The sequence below is a fragment of the Amyelois transitella genome, chromosome W (assembly GCF_032362555.1).
Source record: "Amyelois transitella isolate CPQ chromosome W, ilAmyTran1.1, whole genome shotgun sequence".
In the NCBI taxonomy this organism is placed as follows: domain Eukaryota; kingdom Metazoa; phylum Arthropoda; class Insecta; order Lepidoptera; family Pyralidae; genus Amyelois; species Amyelois transitella.
In genome coordinates, this window is record NC_083536.1 from 3,941,155 (window position 1) to 3,959,798 (window position 18,644).

At 45.7% G+C, this 18,644-nt stretch overlaps 1 protein-coding gene and 1 pseudogene across 1 annotated transcript; both read left to right on the top strand.

Moving 5' to 3' along the window:
* The first annotated feature begins 6,528 nt into the window (after nt 1-6,528).
* LOC132904080 (uncharacterized) lies at nt 6,529-8,760 on the top strand. Its single transcript, XM_060954007.1, has one exon. The coding sequence runs from the start codon at nt 6,529-6,531 to the stop codon at nt 8,758-8,760; it is 2,232 nt and encodes a 743-aa protein (XP_060809990.1).
* A 3,733-nt stretch (nt 8,761-12,493) lies between these two features.
* Nucleotides 12,494-17,945, top strand: LOC132904081 (uncharacterized; annotated as a pseudogene).
* The last annotated feature ends 699 nt before the right edge of the window (nt 17,946-18,644 follow it).

Genomic DNA, 18,644 nt, shown 5'->3' on the forward strand with positions numbered 1-18,644 from the left:
GTGAATGGAGCTTTGCATGCCTTTATGAGCAGTCAGAAACTATCCAAAAAGGCTCGACTGGCTGTGCACAGGGGCGTGTTGGTCCCGACATTAATGTATGGGAGTGAAAGTTGGGTATGGCAAAAGAAGCATGAAAGCAGAATAAATGCAGTGGAAATGAGAGCGTTAAGGAGTATGATGGGTGTGAAATTGAGTGACAGGATAAGGAACAGCGTGATAAGGGAATGTTGTGATGTGAAAGAAGATGTAGTTACAGGAATAGAAAAGGGTATGTTAAGATGGTTCGGTCATGTGGAGAGGATGAATGAAAGCAGGTTGACTAAGCAGATATACAAGGAGAGTGTGGAGGGAAAGGTCGGAGTGGGAAGACCTAGACGAACGTATCTTGATCAAATTAAGGACGTCCTGGTAAAGGGTCAGGTCAAAAGTACCCGAAACCGCCGAGCTTGTATGAAGAGAGTTATGAATGTGGACGAAGCGAAAGAAGTATGCAGAGATCGTGGCAAGTGGAAAGAGGTAGTCTCTGCCTACCCCTCCGGGAAAGAGGCGTGATTTTATGTATGTATGTATGTATCATACGACACGATTAACATATTTGATGGACGATAAGAATAACGTGCATTGGAGACGCGCAGGTGCAGACAGCGCGTCTTGAATCACTATACCTACTCGTACGCAAACCCCTCGCATCAGTCAGCGATGATCGTTCCGCCGCGAAGTCCGTGTCCGTGTGACCTTACGCACTCTAGTATTATTTATTGTTTACATTATTAACTTTCTTGCTATCGCTTTAATCTTCTCCACTCCTTCTATTCTAATGGTATATGACTATTCTACTGTGTTGTGTGAACTATACTTTCTGTGTGTCTGTGCAAATAAACTTTTCTTGTGATACCTATCTCGTCTCAAATTATTCTCACCGTACATTACCTACACCACACTCTGCCAACACACCATAACTGGTGACCCCGAACAGGACACTTATCGAGGATTATTGTTCAGCAAGATAAGTGACAGCAGTGACTCCGCAAAAATGGCTACCGATAGCAATATTACTACTCGACAATTAACAAAAAAAAGTGCGCGTTTCCACTGACCCCTAAGAACCGAACGCACGGAACTTCAAAATTAAAGTTCCTCTATTCTCATCCGAGGATCCGGAGCTTTGGTTGGCCTTGGTTGGAGGTCAATTTGATACCTATGACGTCACTGACGATTACGTAAAATTTACGAAAATTACCAACAGTACGCCAAATCCGTGAAGGATATTATTATTAATCCTCCGGCAAGAAACCGCTACGAAAAGTTAAAGACGGAACTTATTAAGAGGCTGTTCGCGTCCCATGAGAAGAAGTTCAAACAGCTACCGATCAACGAAAAACTAGAAGACCGGAAACCTTCAGAGTTTTTAAGGCATCTACGAGATCTGGCTTGGCGCTCTGTGCCTGACGACTTCCTCAAAGGATGCAATGGAGCAACCGCCTTCCTCACAATATCCAGACAGTGCTTGCATCACAGACTACCCATTCTCTAGAACAGCTGGCCGACCTGGCAGACCGTATTCAGAAGCTGACATCACCATACAACGTCGCTGCCACATCTTTTAGCAGAGCTCATACATCTAACCAGTCCAACGAGATCGCGGAGCTCAAGAAGATGATCCAGCACCTCACTCTCAAGCTGGAGCAGCACACATGAACATCCTGCTGGGCAAATAATCATTCCGAGGCCACAAGATCGTCAGCGTCCAGGAAACGGAACCGATCTAACTCCAGCTACCGGAAGTACCCTGTATGTTGGTACCATAATAAGTTCGGGAACTAGGCTCACTCATGCCAGAAGCCTTGTGACAACAGTAATTCGGAAAACCACGCAGGCAGTCGGCAATGGCGACCAACGACTGTCCAATATACAACGGTCGCCTCTTCATCACCGACCGCAGCACGAACGTCGAGTTCTTGGTGGACACTGGCAGTGACCTTTGCGTCTACCCTCGTTCTGCGCTTCGGGAACGTCGAACCAAGACTGACTTCAAGCTCACTGCAGCCGATAGATAAATAATAGATTCGGTTTTATTGAGCTCAATCTTAACTTAGGCTTAAGGCGTAATTTTGCTTGGTGATTCATTATAGCTAACGTAACAAAACCAATCACAGGAGTTGATTTCCTTTGTCACTATAATTTAATCGTTGATTACCGAAATCAACGCCTACTAGATAATATACGAGTAACTTCTTTGTCATCAAATGGGTCAATTGCTTATTCTGATTTCCACAGGCGACATGCACTTCCATAACATTTTAAGTAAGTACCTGTCAATTACCCACCCTGCAGGTACACCGGTGTCTCCAAAGCACACTTCTAAGGCAGCTGTAAGGTTTATACCTATTTTCATCAGCAATATACACAATGACACGAACGAGACAGTCATTGCTGAGTATATTTTAGAAAAAACCCAGGAGAGGGTGGCGTTAGAAAAGATATCTATTAAAAAACATAATGTGGTTAAAGCACTTTATTTCTCAAAGAAATTTACATTTCACTTACAGAGAAAACATTTAAAGTAAATATGTACATTTGTTGGTGTGAGCATTCAAATACATATTTAAAAAAAAATAAAAATAAGTCAGTAGTTGCGTATATAGCCGCTCGCTGCTAACTTACTAAACACAAACGCAAGAACAAAATATTAGGATGTTCGCGCACTTACATTTACATGCATCACAAGTAACAATAGTAGAAAAAACATACATACATACATACATACATAAAATCACGCCTCTTTCCCGGAGGGGTAGGCAGAGACTACCTCTTTTCACTTGTCACGATCTCTGCATATTTCCTTTGCTTCATCCACATTCATAACTCTCTTCATGCAAGCTCGGCGGTTTCGTGTACTTTTGACCTGACCCTTTACCAGGACGTCCTTAATTTAATCAAGATACGTTCTTCTAGGTCTTCCCACTCCGACCTTTCCCTCCACACTCTCCATGTATGTATATCTGCTTAGTCAACCTGTTTCCATTCATCCTCTCCACATGACCGAACCATCTCAACATACCCTTTTCTATTCCTGTAACTACATCTTCTCTCACATCACAACATTCCCTTATCACGCTGTTCCTTATCCGGTCACCCAACATACTCCTTAACGCTCTCATTTTCACTGCATTTATTCTGCTTTCGTGCTTCTTTTGCCATACCCAACTTTCACTCCCATACATTAATGTCGGGACCAACACGCCCCTATACACAGCCAGTCGAGCCTTTTTGGATAGTTTCTGACTGCTCATAAAGGCAGCTCCATTCACCATGTTCCCCGCGTTCACTCTCCCTTCAATATCACTATCACTTGCCATCTGATATAAACTTTGATCCTAGATATACAAACTCTTTCACTTACTCAACTTTTTCTCCTCCAATCAAAATATTACATGCTGTCATTTCTTTCTCCATTTCAAAAACGAGTGTTTTAGTTTTACTTACGCTCACTTTCATTCCTTTCTCTTTTAAAGCTTCATGCATACAGTTTACCATCTCCTGTAACTCCTCCGCTGATGACGCCAGTATAACCTGATCGTCGGCATAAAGCAGACATTTGACGAGTAACTCATTCATCGTTAATCCACTTTCAGACTCTTTCAAATCTGTCAAACAACTATCCATAAATAGGTTGAACAGCCACGGTGACGCAACACATCCTTGCCTAACGCCTTTCTCAATCTTAAACCACTCAGTGTGCGCTCTGTTTATCCTGACACAAGCACTCGAATCCTCATATAAGGATTTCAGTGCTCGTATTAAGAGACTGCTCACCCCATGCATAGAAAGTGCTGACCACAATTCATTCCTCTCAACTCTGTCATAGGCCTTTTCCAAATCCGCGAATGTGCAATAGACTTTTTGACTCTTGGCCAAAAACTTTTCGGCTATGCAACGCAAAGAAAAGACCTGATCAGTACATCCCATTCCCTTTCGAAATCCCGCTTGAGCTTCCCATATTTTGTGATCAGTTTCATTCCTGACTCTATTAATCAATACCTTAGCATACAATTTGCCGACGACGCTAAGCAGGCTTATACCACGATAATTTTTGCAGTCCAGTTGTGACCCTTTTCCTTTGTAAAGTGGCACGATAACAGCCTTACACCAATCTTTTGGTACTCGGCCGCTTCTCCAACACAGATTGAAAAGGCAGTACTTTTCAATCTGTCAAGCTACGATGCCTTTTCCTACTTTTAGCATCTCGACCGACACTCTATCATACCCAGCAGCCTTACCCGCTTTCATACTTTTAAGTGCTTCCACAATTTCGAACATTTCAATTTCGCCTTCCATCTCATTCTCTTTTTCTTCGCTATAACAGAACTCTTTCTTATTTTCTTCCTTTTTTTAAATAAACTCTCAAAATAGTCCTTCAGTTAATAATTTGTTTTATTAATATGCACGTATTGTAATAATATATTTGTTTTATTGTCATTGGTCTCGCGGAAAGATATGGACAAGGAGTACCTTTGATCCGTAACTCGAGCTCTCGTCCAGCGCCGGTATCTTCCACGATCCAATAGGTAGATTTTGGGAAATACAAATTAATGCACTTCACAGACCAACCCCGGGGTGCGTAGTTAATAAAGTTTCAGCGTCTTTGATGAATTTTGCGAATATTCACAACCGATGCAGAGAGCGATGCAGTTGCGCGCGGAGACACGAATGGAACGCTTTTTTTTTAAATTATTTTGACATTTGTGAAAGGAGTGAGAGTGGGACAGGAATAGGATTGAGTGCGTGCGTGAAAGAGTGCGTGTATGTAGTGTTGCGCTTATAAAAAATATATTAAAAAATAAATAATTGGCGAAGACAAGTCTGCCGGTCTAGAGGTTTCCTCTATATTACATGAAACAACATACAGGATCTAAAAATGAATACAATTGTAAGTTTTGAGTAGATACGTAACTAATAATAAAAGTTAAAACTTACAACCTAAAATGTATAAATCTAGGTAATAATATTTACTGAGTAGGCAATGGGCAAACCCGGATTACTGGACGTATATAACTCCCAGAAGAAGTGCGAACCTTGACGGTTCGAACTATATTGTCTTTACCCGGGTAAACATCTGTAATGACTCCCAGGGGCCAACAATGAGGATACGTATTATTATCTTTGAGTATGACTATAGTACCCAGTTTTATGTTTTCTGAGGACTTACTCCATTTTTCTCTTTGTTGAAGGGAAGTGAGATATTCCTGGCTCCAACGACGCCAGAAATCAGGCGTGAGTTTACATAACAATTGATAACGTGATAAGCGATTATCAGGCGTTTCAAGGTAATTTTCAGCGGGAAGATATTTTATAGGAGTAACATTCAAAAAATGATTTGGAGTGAGAGCAGTTGCTTCAGGTTCAGTACCTAGCACACAAAGGGGTCTACTGTTCAGCAAACCCTCTATTTGAACTAAGACAGTTGTGAACTCCTCGTAAGTTAAGATCTGAGAGCCTACAGTTTTGAGTATATGAGTTTTAACACTCGCAGCAGCAAGAAGCAGTACAGCCAGGCATAAAATTACTTAATTTTATTTTTTTGGTTGACCAATGTACAGCTACACTGTTCTGTTGCGAATTAAAAGTATAGATAAAGGTATGGTATCTTTTAAACAAAATTATTAATCCTGTTATAAATGCGAAAGTTTGGAAGTTTAGATGTTTGTTACTCAATCACGCCTAAACTACTGGACCCATTGTTGTGAAATATTGCATACAGATAGGAAATGCCAGGGATTTGAACATAGGATACTTTTTATCCCGATATTCCTACGGGAACGGGAACCACGCGGGTGAAACCGCGGGTGGCAGCTAGTTTTGAATATTTTTACAAAATTTTTACAAATCCAGTGTAAACTCCATGTAACGTCACTCGATTTAACGACAAACTCTCCAAAGCGTCGAAATCAATTGGCTTTGGTTGGTTTAGCTTGTATTCCATACGGGGTGCTAAGTGCGGGAAACCTCCTCGAGTGCCCTGTCTCTTGAAGGCCTTGCTTCTGTTGCCTGATTCCAATGAATCCGGTTACAGCGGTGGGCTGACGAGGGACACGGGACGGTGCACCCCGGGCGACAGCAAATAACTCCCCGATTGACGGGGTCTTGTTTGTTGTTGGCCAATGTCCCGCAAAAGCGGGGTCCCCTGTGGGGCCTTCGCGAGTGTTTTGGTGGGCGGGGTCTATTTATTTAGACCCTCGCGTGTCGGGCGCCGCTCCCTCTTGTCTGCTTTCAGACGAGAGCGGATGTGGCGCAACTCTTCGCGCGGCGTTCCGGTTTCGGCCGGCGTCGGGCAACTCGTTACCCCAACTGATGGGGCCGAGGGTACTGTGCTATCATGGCCAGCGCCGCGAGGAAGAAAACCTCAATAAAAAATAACCCCAATCCCACGGTCGGGCGTGCCTAGGGGATGAATGGCGGGGGGGGAACCCCGTCTCGAGCGCCCAATCTTTCAGGGACCGAACCCTTGTAAAAAAGGAAATATATGATATGTCGCTTCTTAAGACTTCACTACCCCAGGAGGGTACCGGCCGCGCCGCGGTCGGAGAATCCCTCCCCGCGTCCTCGGGCGCGGGCTGCCCCACCGTATCTGGGGGGGGCAAGAACCGACATAGGGACGCAAGTCCCTTAATATTGACGTCGCAGCCAGAGGCTGGCTCACTCTCCGAGGCGGAATGGGTGAGCGTAGAAAGCTTATTGGAGGTGCAACCCCGACAGCGGGCTCCAAAAAGGGGCCGTGAGGGGGAGGATGGTGCCAGTGCAGAAATGCCGGCACCGAAAGCGCCCAAGGCGCCAATTATGAAGGCCGCGAAAGCGGCGAAAAAAGGTGGTCGGCCGAAGTCGACTTTGTCCGCTGACGCCCGTCGGGAGTTAGTGGCGGCAAAGCGCGATGAGGCTGAAAAGGCGGTGGCCGAGATGGCCAAAAAGGCGGAGACGCTGCAGGCGTCATCGCCCGCAGACAAGGGCACCCTTGGGGACCAGGCCGCAACCAATATAAAAATCATCCGGGAAATTGCGGCCCATTCAGGGAACCTCAAGGGTACCTTTCAAAAGGGCCTGAAGGACGCTGCGGCGTCCCTAGAGAAGGTGATGTCGGCTCTGAGCTCTGGGTCGACAGGTGAGGAGGCTGAGCGCCTGCGCGTAATATGCGAGCGCATGGAAGCAAAGGTCTCCTCACTTGAGAAAGAAGTGGCGCAGCTCAGAGCTGCCATTAATAGTGAGCGTCCCGAACGGGCGGCCCTTGCGCCTGCCCCTTTGACAGAATTCCGGCAGGAGGAGACTGAGGTGCTGCAGCGCCTCATTCTCTCCACGATGAGTCCTGTACTGGACGCCCGTTTTGAGGGCCTCCAGGACCGTCTCCTGCCGGCGAAAAGTTTGCGGCCCGCACTGGCAGCCGATAAACGCCGTACGCCGGCGAAAGAGACGTCGGGTGATGGGTTGGCTGCCTCGGTGGCCGACATGCTCCCGGTCTCCGACACCGATGTGGAGGAGGTGCCGGTGCCGGCTCCGGCAAGCCGTACGGCCGTGTGGCGGAAGGCGCCCCCCCAACCGACCCCTGAACCCAAGCCCAAAAAGGGCAAAGGCAAACGGGGTAGGAAGGGAAAGGGCAATAAAGGGAACTCTGCCCCTACGGCGCCTGAGCCGGTACCGTTGGTGACTCCACCACGGTCGTCAACGAGGTCGGCCAACTCATCATCCTACGCAGCCGTAACGGCTGCGCCGGCGTCACGGCCAACCGCTCTGCCTCCGGCTCCTGGGCCAAGCGAAGAGCCCTGGAAAAAGGTGCCGGAGAAGGGTGCCAGGAGGAAGTCTGCCGCTGCCGCTGCCCCACCCCGGGGTAACCAGGCTGCGGCCAAAAAAGAGAAGGGTCCACAACCGCCCAAACTCCGCCCACCGCGGTCGGCTGCGGTTGTGATCAGGCTGCGGCCGGACGCGGAAAAGCGGGGAGCGACATATGGTCAGATCATGGATCTGGCCATGGATAAAGTGGACCTCGGCGCCCTGGGTATACCCGGGGTCAAATTTAAAAAGGCGGCAACCGGTGCCCGCATCTTAGAGATAGCGGGCACTGAAAAGGACGACAAGGCCAACCTCCTGGCGTCCAAATTGAAGGAGGTCCTGGATCCTCAGGTAGCAGAGGTATCCAGGCCTCTAAAGAGTGTGGATGTGCGCGTGCTGGAGCTGTGCGACTCCGCCACACCAGCCTTGGTATGTAGCGCAATCGCTCGTGCGGGTCAATGCCCCGAATCGGAAATCCGAGTCGGGGACATTCGGGAGGACCGCTCGGGCGTTCGCACGGCCTGGGTAAGGTGTCCCATCGCGGCGGCCAAACGGCTGACCGCCAACGGCACCAGACTCCTAGTCGGATGGGTTTCGGCGCAGGTAAAACTGCTGCCGGCTAGGCCCATGCAGTGCTTCCGCTGCCTAGAGACGGGTCATGTCTCGCAGCGGTGCACTGCCGAGTCCGACAGGAGCCTGCTGTGCTACAGGTGCGGCGAGCCGGGTCACAAGGCCGCGGCGTGCAATGCCGCCCCCAAGTGCATCTTGTGCGCGGGGGCAGGCAAGCCGACGGGGCACCGCGTGGGGAGCAAGGCGTGCTCCAGCACGCGCCAAAATAAAAAAAGGAGAGGTGGGAAGCGGGGTGCGTCCGCGGCTACGGCCCAGACGCAGCCTGCTCGTGCGGCTCAGAGCGCCGAGGCGATGGAAACGGGGGCCTCTTAATAATTATGGCCCTCAAAGTTCTCCAGGCGAATATAAACCACTGCACCAGTGCACAGGACCTGTTGTGTCAGAGCATGGCGCAGTGGTTGATAGACGTGGCGGTGGTCTCTGAGCCGTACTTCATCCCGCCCCGGGATAACTGGGTGCGGGACGAAGACAGTGCGGTGGCGATCGTGTCTTCGGCGAGCTCTTCGCCTCCTACATGTGTCGTGCGAGGTCATGGAATGGTCTCGGCTCGTCTGGGTGACTTGGTTGTGGTTGGAGTTTATTTCTCGCCCAACCGTCCGCTCAACGAGTTCGAGTCATTCCTGACCCAGGTCGAGGCGCTGGTCCTGAGGAGTCACCCTCTCCCCGTGCTGGTTGCTGGAGATCTCAATGCCAAATCAACGGCATGGGGATCCCCCGCAACAGATGCGCGGGGTGCACTTATCGAGGAGTGGCTCATCACTAACGGGCTAGCGGTAGTGAATCGGGGGACGGCACCCACGTGCGTGCGATGGAACGGTAGCTCGCGACCGGACGTTACGTTCGCGAGCCCAGACCTAGCGCGCCGTGTCGAGGGCTGGAGCGTGTTGGAGGACGTGGAGACGCTCTCTGATCACCGTTACATACGGTTTGATCTCTCCGCGTCCTCGGTCGCTCCGAGCGGCCCAAGCCGAACTCCGAACGAGGCTGGCCCGAGGTGGCAGCTGAAGCGCCTCGACAAGGAGTTTCTCCGCGAGGCGGCCATTGTAAAAGGTTGGTCCCGTGCGCCGGCGAATGTGGTGGTAGAGGACGAAACCGAGTGGTTCCGGGGCGCGTTAGCAGAAATCTGCGACGCCTCGATGCCCCGGGCCAGTACTCGTCCTCCCAGAAGGTGGGTGTACTGGTGGTCGCCCGAGCTCTCGCGTCTGCGAGAAGCCTGTTTCAGGGCTAGACGCCAGTACGCCCGATACCGGAGGAGAAGGCGCAGGGACGAGTCCGAAGAGGCCGCCTTGTGCGCGACACTAGTGGAGGCGAAGAGATCGCTGAGGACCGCGATAGCGTCTGCCAAGGAGGCAGCACGCGAGGAGCTGCTGGGTACCTTGGACCGCGATCCTTGGGGGCGCCCGTATCGGCTGGTCCGGAATAAGCTCCGGCCGTATGCGGCCCCCCTGACGCGGACCTTGGATCCGCAGTTCCTCGGTGAGGTGGTGGCCGCTCTGTTCCCGCAGGGAGCGGCCTTTCAGCCCCCCAGTATGGCACCGCCACTGGCGGAAAGAAGCGAGGGCGTGGAGGCGATCCCGGAGGTGACCCGGGATGAGTTTGCTGCAGCCGTTACACGGCTGCGTGCGAAGAACGTCGCCCCGGGTCCTGATGGAGTTCCGGGTCGTGCCCTCGTCCTCGCTCTGGACGTTCTGGGGGAACGGCTGAGGGGGCTGTTCACAGCCTGTTTCGAGCAGGGAAGGTTTCCCGCGGCGTGGAAAGTGGGCCGACTAGTCCTACTGCAGAAGGAGGGACGTCCGGCGGATTCTCCGACCGGGTTCCGTCCCCTCGTCGTGCTCGATGAGGCCGGCAAATTGCTGGAAAGGGTCATTGCTGACCGCCTCGTCGAGCACCTGGAGAGAGTCGGACCGGACCTGGCGGATCGCCAATACGGGTTCCGCCGGAGGCGGTCGACGATTCACGCCGTGCTGAGGGTGAAGTCCTTGGCGCAGGATGCGGTTGCCCAGGGTGAGGTGGTCGTGGCGGTGTCTTTGGACATCGCCAACGCCTTTAACTCCCTCCCCTGGTCTTGCATTGTGGAGGCACTCCGATACCATGGGGTGCCGACCTACCTGCGTCGGGTCATCCAGGACTACCTCTCAGAGAGATGGATAATCTTCCCTGACCGAAACGGTTGGACGAAGAGTTCAATGACGCGCGGTGTTCCACAGGGTTCTGTCTTAGGACCGCTCCTGTGGAACATCGGTTACGATTGGGTGCTGCGGACGGTCACTCTGCCCTGGGTGGAGGTCGTCTGCTACGCGGACGACACACTCGTGACCGCCCGCGGCGCCACATATAGGGAGGCGTCATTGCTCGCCACTGCGGGAGTCGCTGAAGTGGTGCGCCGGATCCGTCGACTGGGTCTGGAGGTGGCTCTCCACAAATCCGAGGCGCTGTGCTTCCATGGCCCTCGGAGGAAGCCGCCTGCAGACGCCAGTCTGACGGTTGGAGGTGTTTCAATTGCCATCAAGCAATCGATGCGCTACCTGGGCATCGTTCTTGATGGCAGATGGAACTTCGGCGCCCACTTCGCGCCGCGCGTGACGACGGCGGCCGGAGCGCTGACTCGGCTCATGCCGAATCTGGGAGGTCCAGAAGCGTCCTGCAGGCGCTTGTACATGGGGGTCGTGCGATCAATAGCCCTTTACGGGGCCCCCGTATGGGCGGATGCGCTCTCTCGCCAAAACCTCGCCTCCCTGCGGAGGCCACAGAGGCTGATGGCGACGAGAGCCGCAAGGGGATATCGCACGATCTCCTTTGAGGCAGCGTCTGTGCTGGCCGGTTCCATTCCCTGGGACCTAGAGGCGAAAACCCTCGCGTCGCTGTTCTTCTGGCGCGAGGAGGCCGTGGCCCAGGGTCACCGGTTAGCACCGAGGGAGATCGCAGGACGCCGCAATGAGCTGTGTCAGCGCTCCATTGAAGAGTGGTCCCAAAGGCTGGAGCAGCCGACTGCTGGGCGTAGAACCGTCGAGGCGGTCCGTCCGGTGTTGGGACAGTGGTTGGCGAGGCAGCACGGTAGCCTGACTTACCGTCTGACCCAGATGCTCTCCGGACATGGTTGTTTCGGAGGGTATCTGTGTCTGATCGGTCGGGAGCCGTCTGCTGTCTGCCACCACTGTGACGGATGTGCTGACGAGGACGCCCAGCACACCTTGGAGGTTTGCCCAGCCTGGGACCAAGACCGTGCGGAGCTTCGCGCGGTCGTGGGGGACGACCTTTCTCTGCCGGCTGTCGTGAGACAGATGGTCGACAGCGAGAGGTCGTGGACAGCAGTGCAGACCTTTGCGGAGAGCGTCATGCTCCGCAAAGAGGCGGCGGAAAGGGTGAGAGAGGACACGTCCGACCTCCCCATACGCCGCCGGCGCACTGGGCGCAGGAGGCGGGCATACGCCCTGCACCTGCTGCCCCCACAATAAGGGCCGGTCGGGCGGCGGAAACGGGATTCCGCTGCCTGGCGAAACGGCCCTGGGTCGAAGGCGCGCTTGTGCCAGGCGCGCCCTCCTCTAGCGGGTAGAATTGAAGGCCGACGGGTCACCCCGCTGGCCGCTCAGTGGAGAGCGGCCGAGCCGAGGCCGCCGTGGAAGCGGCCGCCGCGTCAGGAGTATGAGCGAGGGCAGCTCACACTCCTGGCAACGAAGCGGTAGGCGATGGCACCGTGTGGTTTTAGTGGGTTCAAGCCCCACATAACCCGACCGACTTCCCGTAGCCGGCCGGGTAGACGAAGGTCTTTCCACACGTTAAAAAAAAAAAAAAAAAAAAAAAAAAAAGCTTGTATTCCATACAATGATTCACTCTAGCATTACACCCACTCTATATAACGACAGAATTGAGTAATAAAAAGTAACTTTTAAGATGCTAAAATTAGTAAAAACTGCGCACCTGTGTACTTTTTTTGTCGCTTTATTATCCTAGCCTAACAACTCTATTGTCGGGCATCATGCATACGGAGCTTTTTAAGAAATTAGTTCTTTTGTTTACAAATTGGGATTGCTTGCACGTGTAGACCATGACTAATAAGTAGGAGTCACAGATTACAACGTTATCATATTCTTAATCGTTTTTTTTTCTTTGTCTAATTCTGATTTTTATTCTCTCCATTTAACGACCACTCTCTATAACGCCAAACAATGCTCAGTCCTTTCAGTGTCGCAGTTTACACTGTAGTAATATTTTTACAAATATAATTACCCGCTTTTACATTCTTTAGATTTTGTCATATAATTATAATATTTGTATTTCACAATTATTTAACTTAATACTTTACGTCACAATTGTTCATAGTTCATGTACGATATTTATATCTTTATTATACGTGATTTTCTATTTACTTAGCTTATGACTTTTTTGAATTGCTGCGGCGTGCACCTGCTTAGAGTATATTTTATTTTTTTTATTATTATTTTATGTTGTATTTGAGAAGCGTGTACGTTGAGTTATTTAAATAAAAGTTAAAAACAAAACAAAAAACAAACATTCTTTCAATCTCAGGTAAAAGTAACCCTTTGCACAAAAGTGAACATTCCGGTCACAATAGAACAATCTAGAAACAAAAGCATGCGTCAACCAATTAGGAGCAGGCGCAAGGGGAACGTGCTTCTTATTGGTGGTTGCTTTTACTTGCACTGGGAATATTGACAATAGGCTATTTGACTGTATTAAAAATATACATTTCTTTTATGTCATCAGTCTTAATATTATTTTTTTTGAGCGATTTGTAATAACGCGAGATAAAAATATTGCATTATTTAAACAAAATCCGTCTCAGAAAATTAGGTTTTTATATGCAGCTGTCACGTGACTATAAACGAACGTGATTGGCTATTTCTATTATGACGTCAATTATCCATAAACAGACTGTGGATCGTACCGTTCCTTAGTGTTCGCTATTATTTTTCAAGATTTTATAAGTGTATGATCGCTCAGGATTACTCAGATAACATAGGTATTTAATAATGGAAACCAATTCCGCGAAAGCTAACAGTCGAAACCTACCAAAAGTGGACGCAATAATGGTTGGAAGAAGAAATCTGGATTGTCTTCTTCAATCCAGACAATCCAGATTTCTATGCTGCCGAACTGAGGAATGTGAAAACATCAATGTAAGTATATCTTGGTAACCACTGATCTTAGATCATGATCTGAAACCACTTCTTGCGAATATTCAAATCCATCAGCATAGAAAAAAACAGTTTCGTAGGTGATTTTATTGTTGTATTAGTGCATTGAGGCACTGCACAACATTTATAGGTCTTAATTTTAATAATTTTCACACATATGACGTGGCACAAGTTAAATAAAACAAGAGAAAATCAAAACTTTTCGAAACACCAACAAGCTTTGTATGATATTTACACGAAATTTACGTCACTGCATGCCATGGCCGCCATATTGCTAAAAGTCGCGTTTTGGCGGCATATTTAAATATTGCATTTTCTTTTTCGATTTTTTAATAAAATAGCTGTAATAAAGGCAGAAAAGTATTTTTGTAGGGCTCCTTATAAACAAATAAATACCCTAAGATAGTTTTTAGAACTTTGTCAAATAGCCTATTAGGTCACAGTTTCATATCTACTTTGAAAGTGGTGACGTGAATAATTAGTATTAGAGTGTGTGATTTCTTGTGAAATTTATATGGTAAGTAACTTATGATATTTATTTATGTTATTTAAAGTAATCTAAACACATAGACAGAAGAACAGACAACAATTCTAAAATACAGATACGCTGATTCGTAGTAAAAGTATAGATATTTATATATGATAGCCGTTTATTGATTTTATTTGATTCTATTGATATGAACGTTTCATCCTAGTCTTTTTCTAAAGGGCAAATGTTGGTTTACAGACAGTAAAGATTATCAAAAATGGCTTTTTATTTTCATTTGCAAAACGACTGAATTGCAAAATTCATAATAAATTATTTAATAACTTTTTACCAAAGAGGTCTTTATATTAGATGGTTGACTATCTATAGTAGATGGTTGCATGTTGTATACATATTATTGCAGCTGACTATACGCGACATATTTTACTATTTAGTTAATAACTTAGCAACAGCCGAAATGTTAAGCTGTAACTATATTACACAAATATGTATGTACTACATTATGAATGTCGCGTTGAGTCCCTTTAATTAATCAAGTTTTAATAATCTATTGGGGAACCTGTTGAACCTTGGACATAGTTGTACAAAGAACAATCGTGTTTATTTCAAAAATCCTGCGCTTTTATGAACCGTCGTATACGGTATTTGAAACGTCGTAATAAAAACTAAATATTTTTTTTTAGGTCTCTGTAATTATATCAAGAAAAAATTTATGCTCATTCATCAAATTCGCATGACCCAAATCAACCAAACACTGTCGAATTTCTAAAAACTAAGAGGGGAAACCAAATGCTATGCCGTGCAGGTTATAACCACGTATTGAAAAGGACTAACAAAGACGGCTCAGAGTTATGGAGGTGTACAAAAAAAGACTCAAATAAGTGTTATGCAACACTCAAAGTGAAACAAAATCCATTCACAGTACTGCACGAGACTGCTCATAACCATCCTCCAAGGGAAGACGTAGAGATGGAAATAGACCAACAGATGCATTTATGTACTGAAACACTACAAAACAACATTAATAATCCAGTAACGGTTGTTTTCGGAGATGCTGTACAAAATCTTGTCAATAGGGGTATAGATTTATTGGTTCCATTACCAAATTTGATAATATCAAGAAAAAACTTTACAAACTAAGAAATAAGTCACAAGGTGCTAAAAAACTTAACTTTCGTAAAGCCTGTGATCTTACAGTTCCAAAACAGTACGAAGAATTATTATTTGCAGATTATAAAGACAAAAAGAAGCGAATCCTTATTTATGCAAAAAAAGAAATGGTTAAATATTTGAAAGAATCGACAAGATTTTATGTCGACGGTACGTTCAAAATTTGCCCGAAGTGTTTCTGTCAAGTATATACAATTCATGCAGATATCGGCAGCAATGAAGAATATGTCAATGTAGTTCCTGTGCTTTATGCATTACTCCCTGACAAAACAAGGTCTACATATGAAATTTTATTCCATACTAGCTGTGCCCGCGACTTCGTCCGCGTGGAATTGTTATTTTGAGCATCATTGAAGCCCTCAAGGATGAATAATTTTCCCCGTTTTTTTTCACATAGTCCATTTTTTGTTTTCTCGTTAAAGTTGCAGCGTGATGTTATATAGCCTAAAGCCTTCCTCGATAAATGGTATATTCAACGCAAAAATAATTTTTCATTTCGAATCAGTAGTTCCTAAGATTAGCGCGTTCAAACAAACAAACTCTTCAGCTTTATAATGTTAGTATAGATTATGCAAAAAAATTGATGTACCTACGTGAGTGCTTGTTTGAGGATGGTATTCAATCACGCAAATTCTATTGGATGGATTTTGATGAAACTTACGTACACGGGAAGAATAATGCCTGGAATAGAACATACATACATATGGTCACGTCTATATCCCTTGCGGGGTAGACAGAGCCAACAGTCTTGAAAAGACTGAATGGCCACGTTCAGCTATTTGGCTTAATGATAGAACCGAGATTCAAATAGTGACAGGTTGCTAGCCCATCGCCTAAAAGAGGAATCCTAAGTTTATAAGCCTATCCCTTAGTCGCCTTTTACGACATCCATGGGAAAGAGATGGAGTGGTCCTATTCTTTTTTGTAATAGTGCCGGGAACCACACGGAATAGAACATAGTTTATTTTTCTTACAAAAGCAAAGCTCGGAAGCGCAGCTGTTAAAAAACGAATAAATTCTAAAGACAAAAAAGGAAATTATAATAATGGAAAGTTAAAGTATCTCTTTGTATACAACATTTGCTGTCTTGCCCATTGGAGACATCACAAATTAACTGTCACAGCTGGTGACCCGCGAGCAAGCGACGTAGAGCTGTCCGTGTGAGAAGCAAATCGTCCTGAGGTCGACTCCGGCTGCTCCAAGTGTTTGATCTTGCGATTTGTTAATTGTCATCGCGAAACATATAGCCATTGGAAACTGTACACGCTTAATTTGAAATGGAAAGTTGTTGGGAATGAGGGGAATGCGCGGTATAAAAACAATTTCACCAGCTGCACAACCAGTAAGAATTTTAGCTTCTATTATAATGTTATGAAGCGACACCACTTTAAGGCAGTCCCATTACAAAATGGAATGTCTACTTTTAGAGCAATTGTATGCGCGGGCAGTCCAGATGCCGAAAGTGAATTAAGGAACTCTACCGAATAAGTACCGATGCTGCAAGCATCGGTACTATCTAATTTTGCCAGCGGCTACAATCGCGTGATTTCTTAAATTCTCGTGGCGCCATCTCGTATCGGATGGTCAAAAAATAAATATCTAAACCACGGGAACTAAATAAATAAACAAAGCATAATTAATTTAATCAATAAAATGCTATTTTTTCAATCATAATAAATATGATAATTAATTATTTATAGCTTTTTATATCGATTCAAAAATGACGAAGTTCCATACAAACTTGCACCCCCTATTTCATCCCCTTGGGATAGAATTTCAGGATAAAAAGTAGGCTATATTCTAATCCAGATTACTAACTATATCTGTGCCGAATTTCGTTCAGATCCGTTCGGTAGATTTTGCGTGATGCGCGTACAAACATACAGACAGACAGACGGACAGACAGACAGACAGACAGACAGACAAAAATTTAAAAAAAAATTGTTTTGCCTTCTATTGACCCTAAAAAGACCCCTTACAATATTTTTTCTTAAATATCTTCAATGTACAGACAATGTTCAGTTACAGTTTTATTATATGTATGGATATGGATGATCAAGAGTCAGGTCAATGATTGGCATCCTACGCACATTTCTATGGATTTTGAAGTGACTGCGATAATGGCCATTAAAGATTTATTTCCAGATGTTAAAATACTTGGGTGTTATTTTCACTTCTGTCGCAGTTTATGGCGAAAAGCAAAGCAAATGGGAGTAGTGAAGTCAAAACTGGGTAAAATCCATGTTAAATTGTGCACAGTACTGTCACACCTACCTCCGGACTTGTTGGATGAAGGGTGGCTGTACGTGATCAGTGAAAGTCCCCGTAGTACCGAAGTCACTAACTTCAACGATTATTTCGTTAAAACATGGTTAGAACATGATATATTATCAAAGTCGTGGAACACTTTTAATCAAAGTGACAGAACTAATAATATGGTCGAGTCCTGGAATGCAAAAATAAAGAAAACCATTCCAGTAAAACCCAATATCGCACAATTTTTAGCCGGGATTCAAAAGGATGCTAACTTTTACTGTGGTCTTTTAAACAGACCAGGGGACATACACATTTCAAAAAGAAAAAAAGAAACTATTGAAATGAACCTAAGAATTAAGATTATCATAAACGAATTATTGACTGGTGATATAACCGTCGGTCATTGTCTAGAAAAATTAAGAATGTAGTTTTATTTCACCAGTTTTAAATCAAAGTTCATTTTTTTTTATATAACGTCTGTGATTTTTCATGATTATTTAGTTTTAAGTCAATATAAATGTAGATATGGGTGATTATCAAGAGTTAATTTTAAGTAATATTTATAATGTTGATCAAGCTGTGATTTAAAACCTACTATATTAATTTAAAGTGATACATCTGTTGCGCAAAAATGTACCAATAATAATAGACCCTTGATTGGGAACAGTTCGCTTAATGTTTATATTTTTTGTAATAGTCGGTTACTGCTTTAATTATGGATTATGTCAAATATCAATAGCATACTTTTTTAAATTTTAATATTTACACTAACGCCCATCGCCTAGAAAAAATAGTTATTTAGTTTAAGTTTACACTTGTTTTGTTACTCATGTTTATTGATTTGTTTAATGTTACGGCTGTGATTTCTCGTGATTACCTAGTTATAAGTTTATTATAAATGTACATTATTATCTGTGATCATCTGCAATAGTTAATTATAGTAAAATTTATAACGTTGATGAAACTGTGATTTTATACCATAATTTATAAAAAGTTGTAGTTATTATGATTTTATATTTTTTTAATAATAATTATTATATTATATAATACCTAAATACCTATATCGTATTTTTACTATCCCAATCCATTTTCTTCCTATATGTACAAATAAATTATTGAACCCCTTA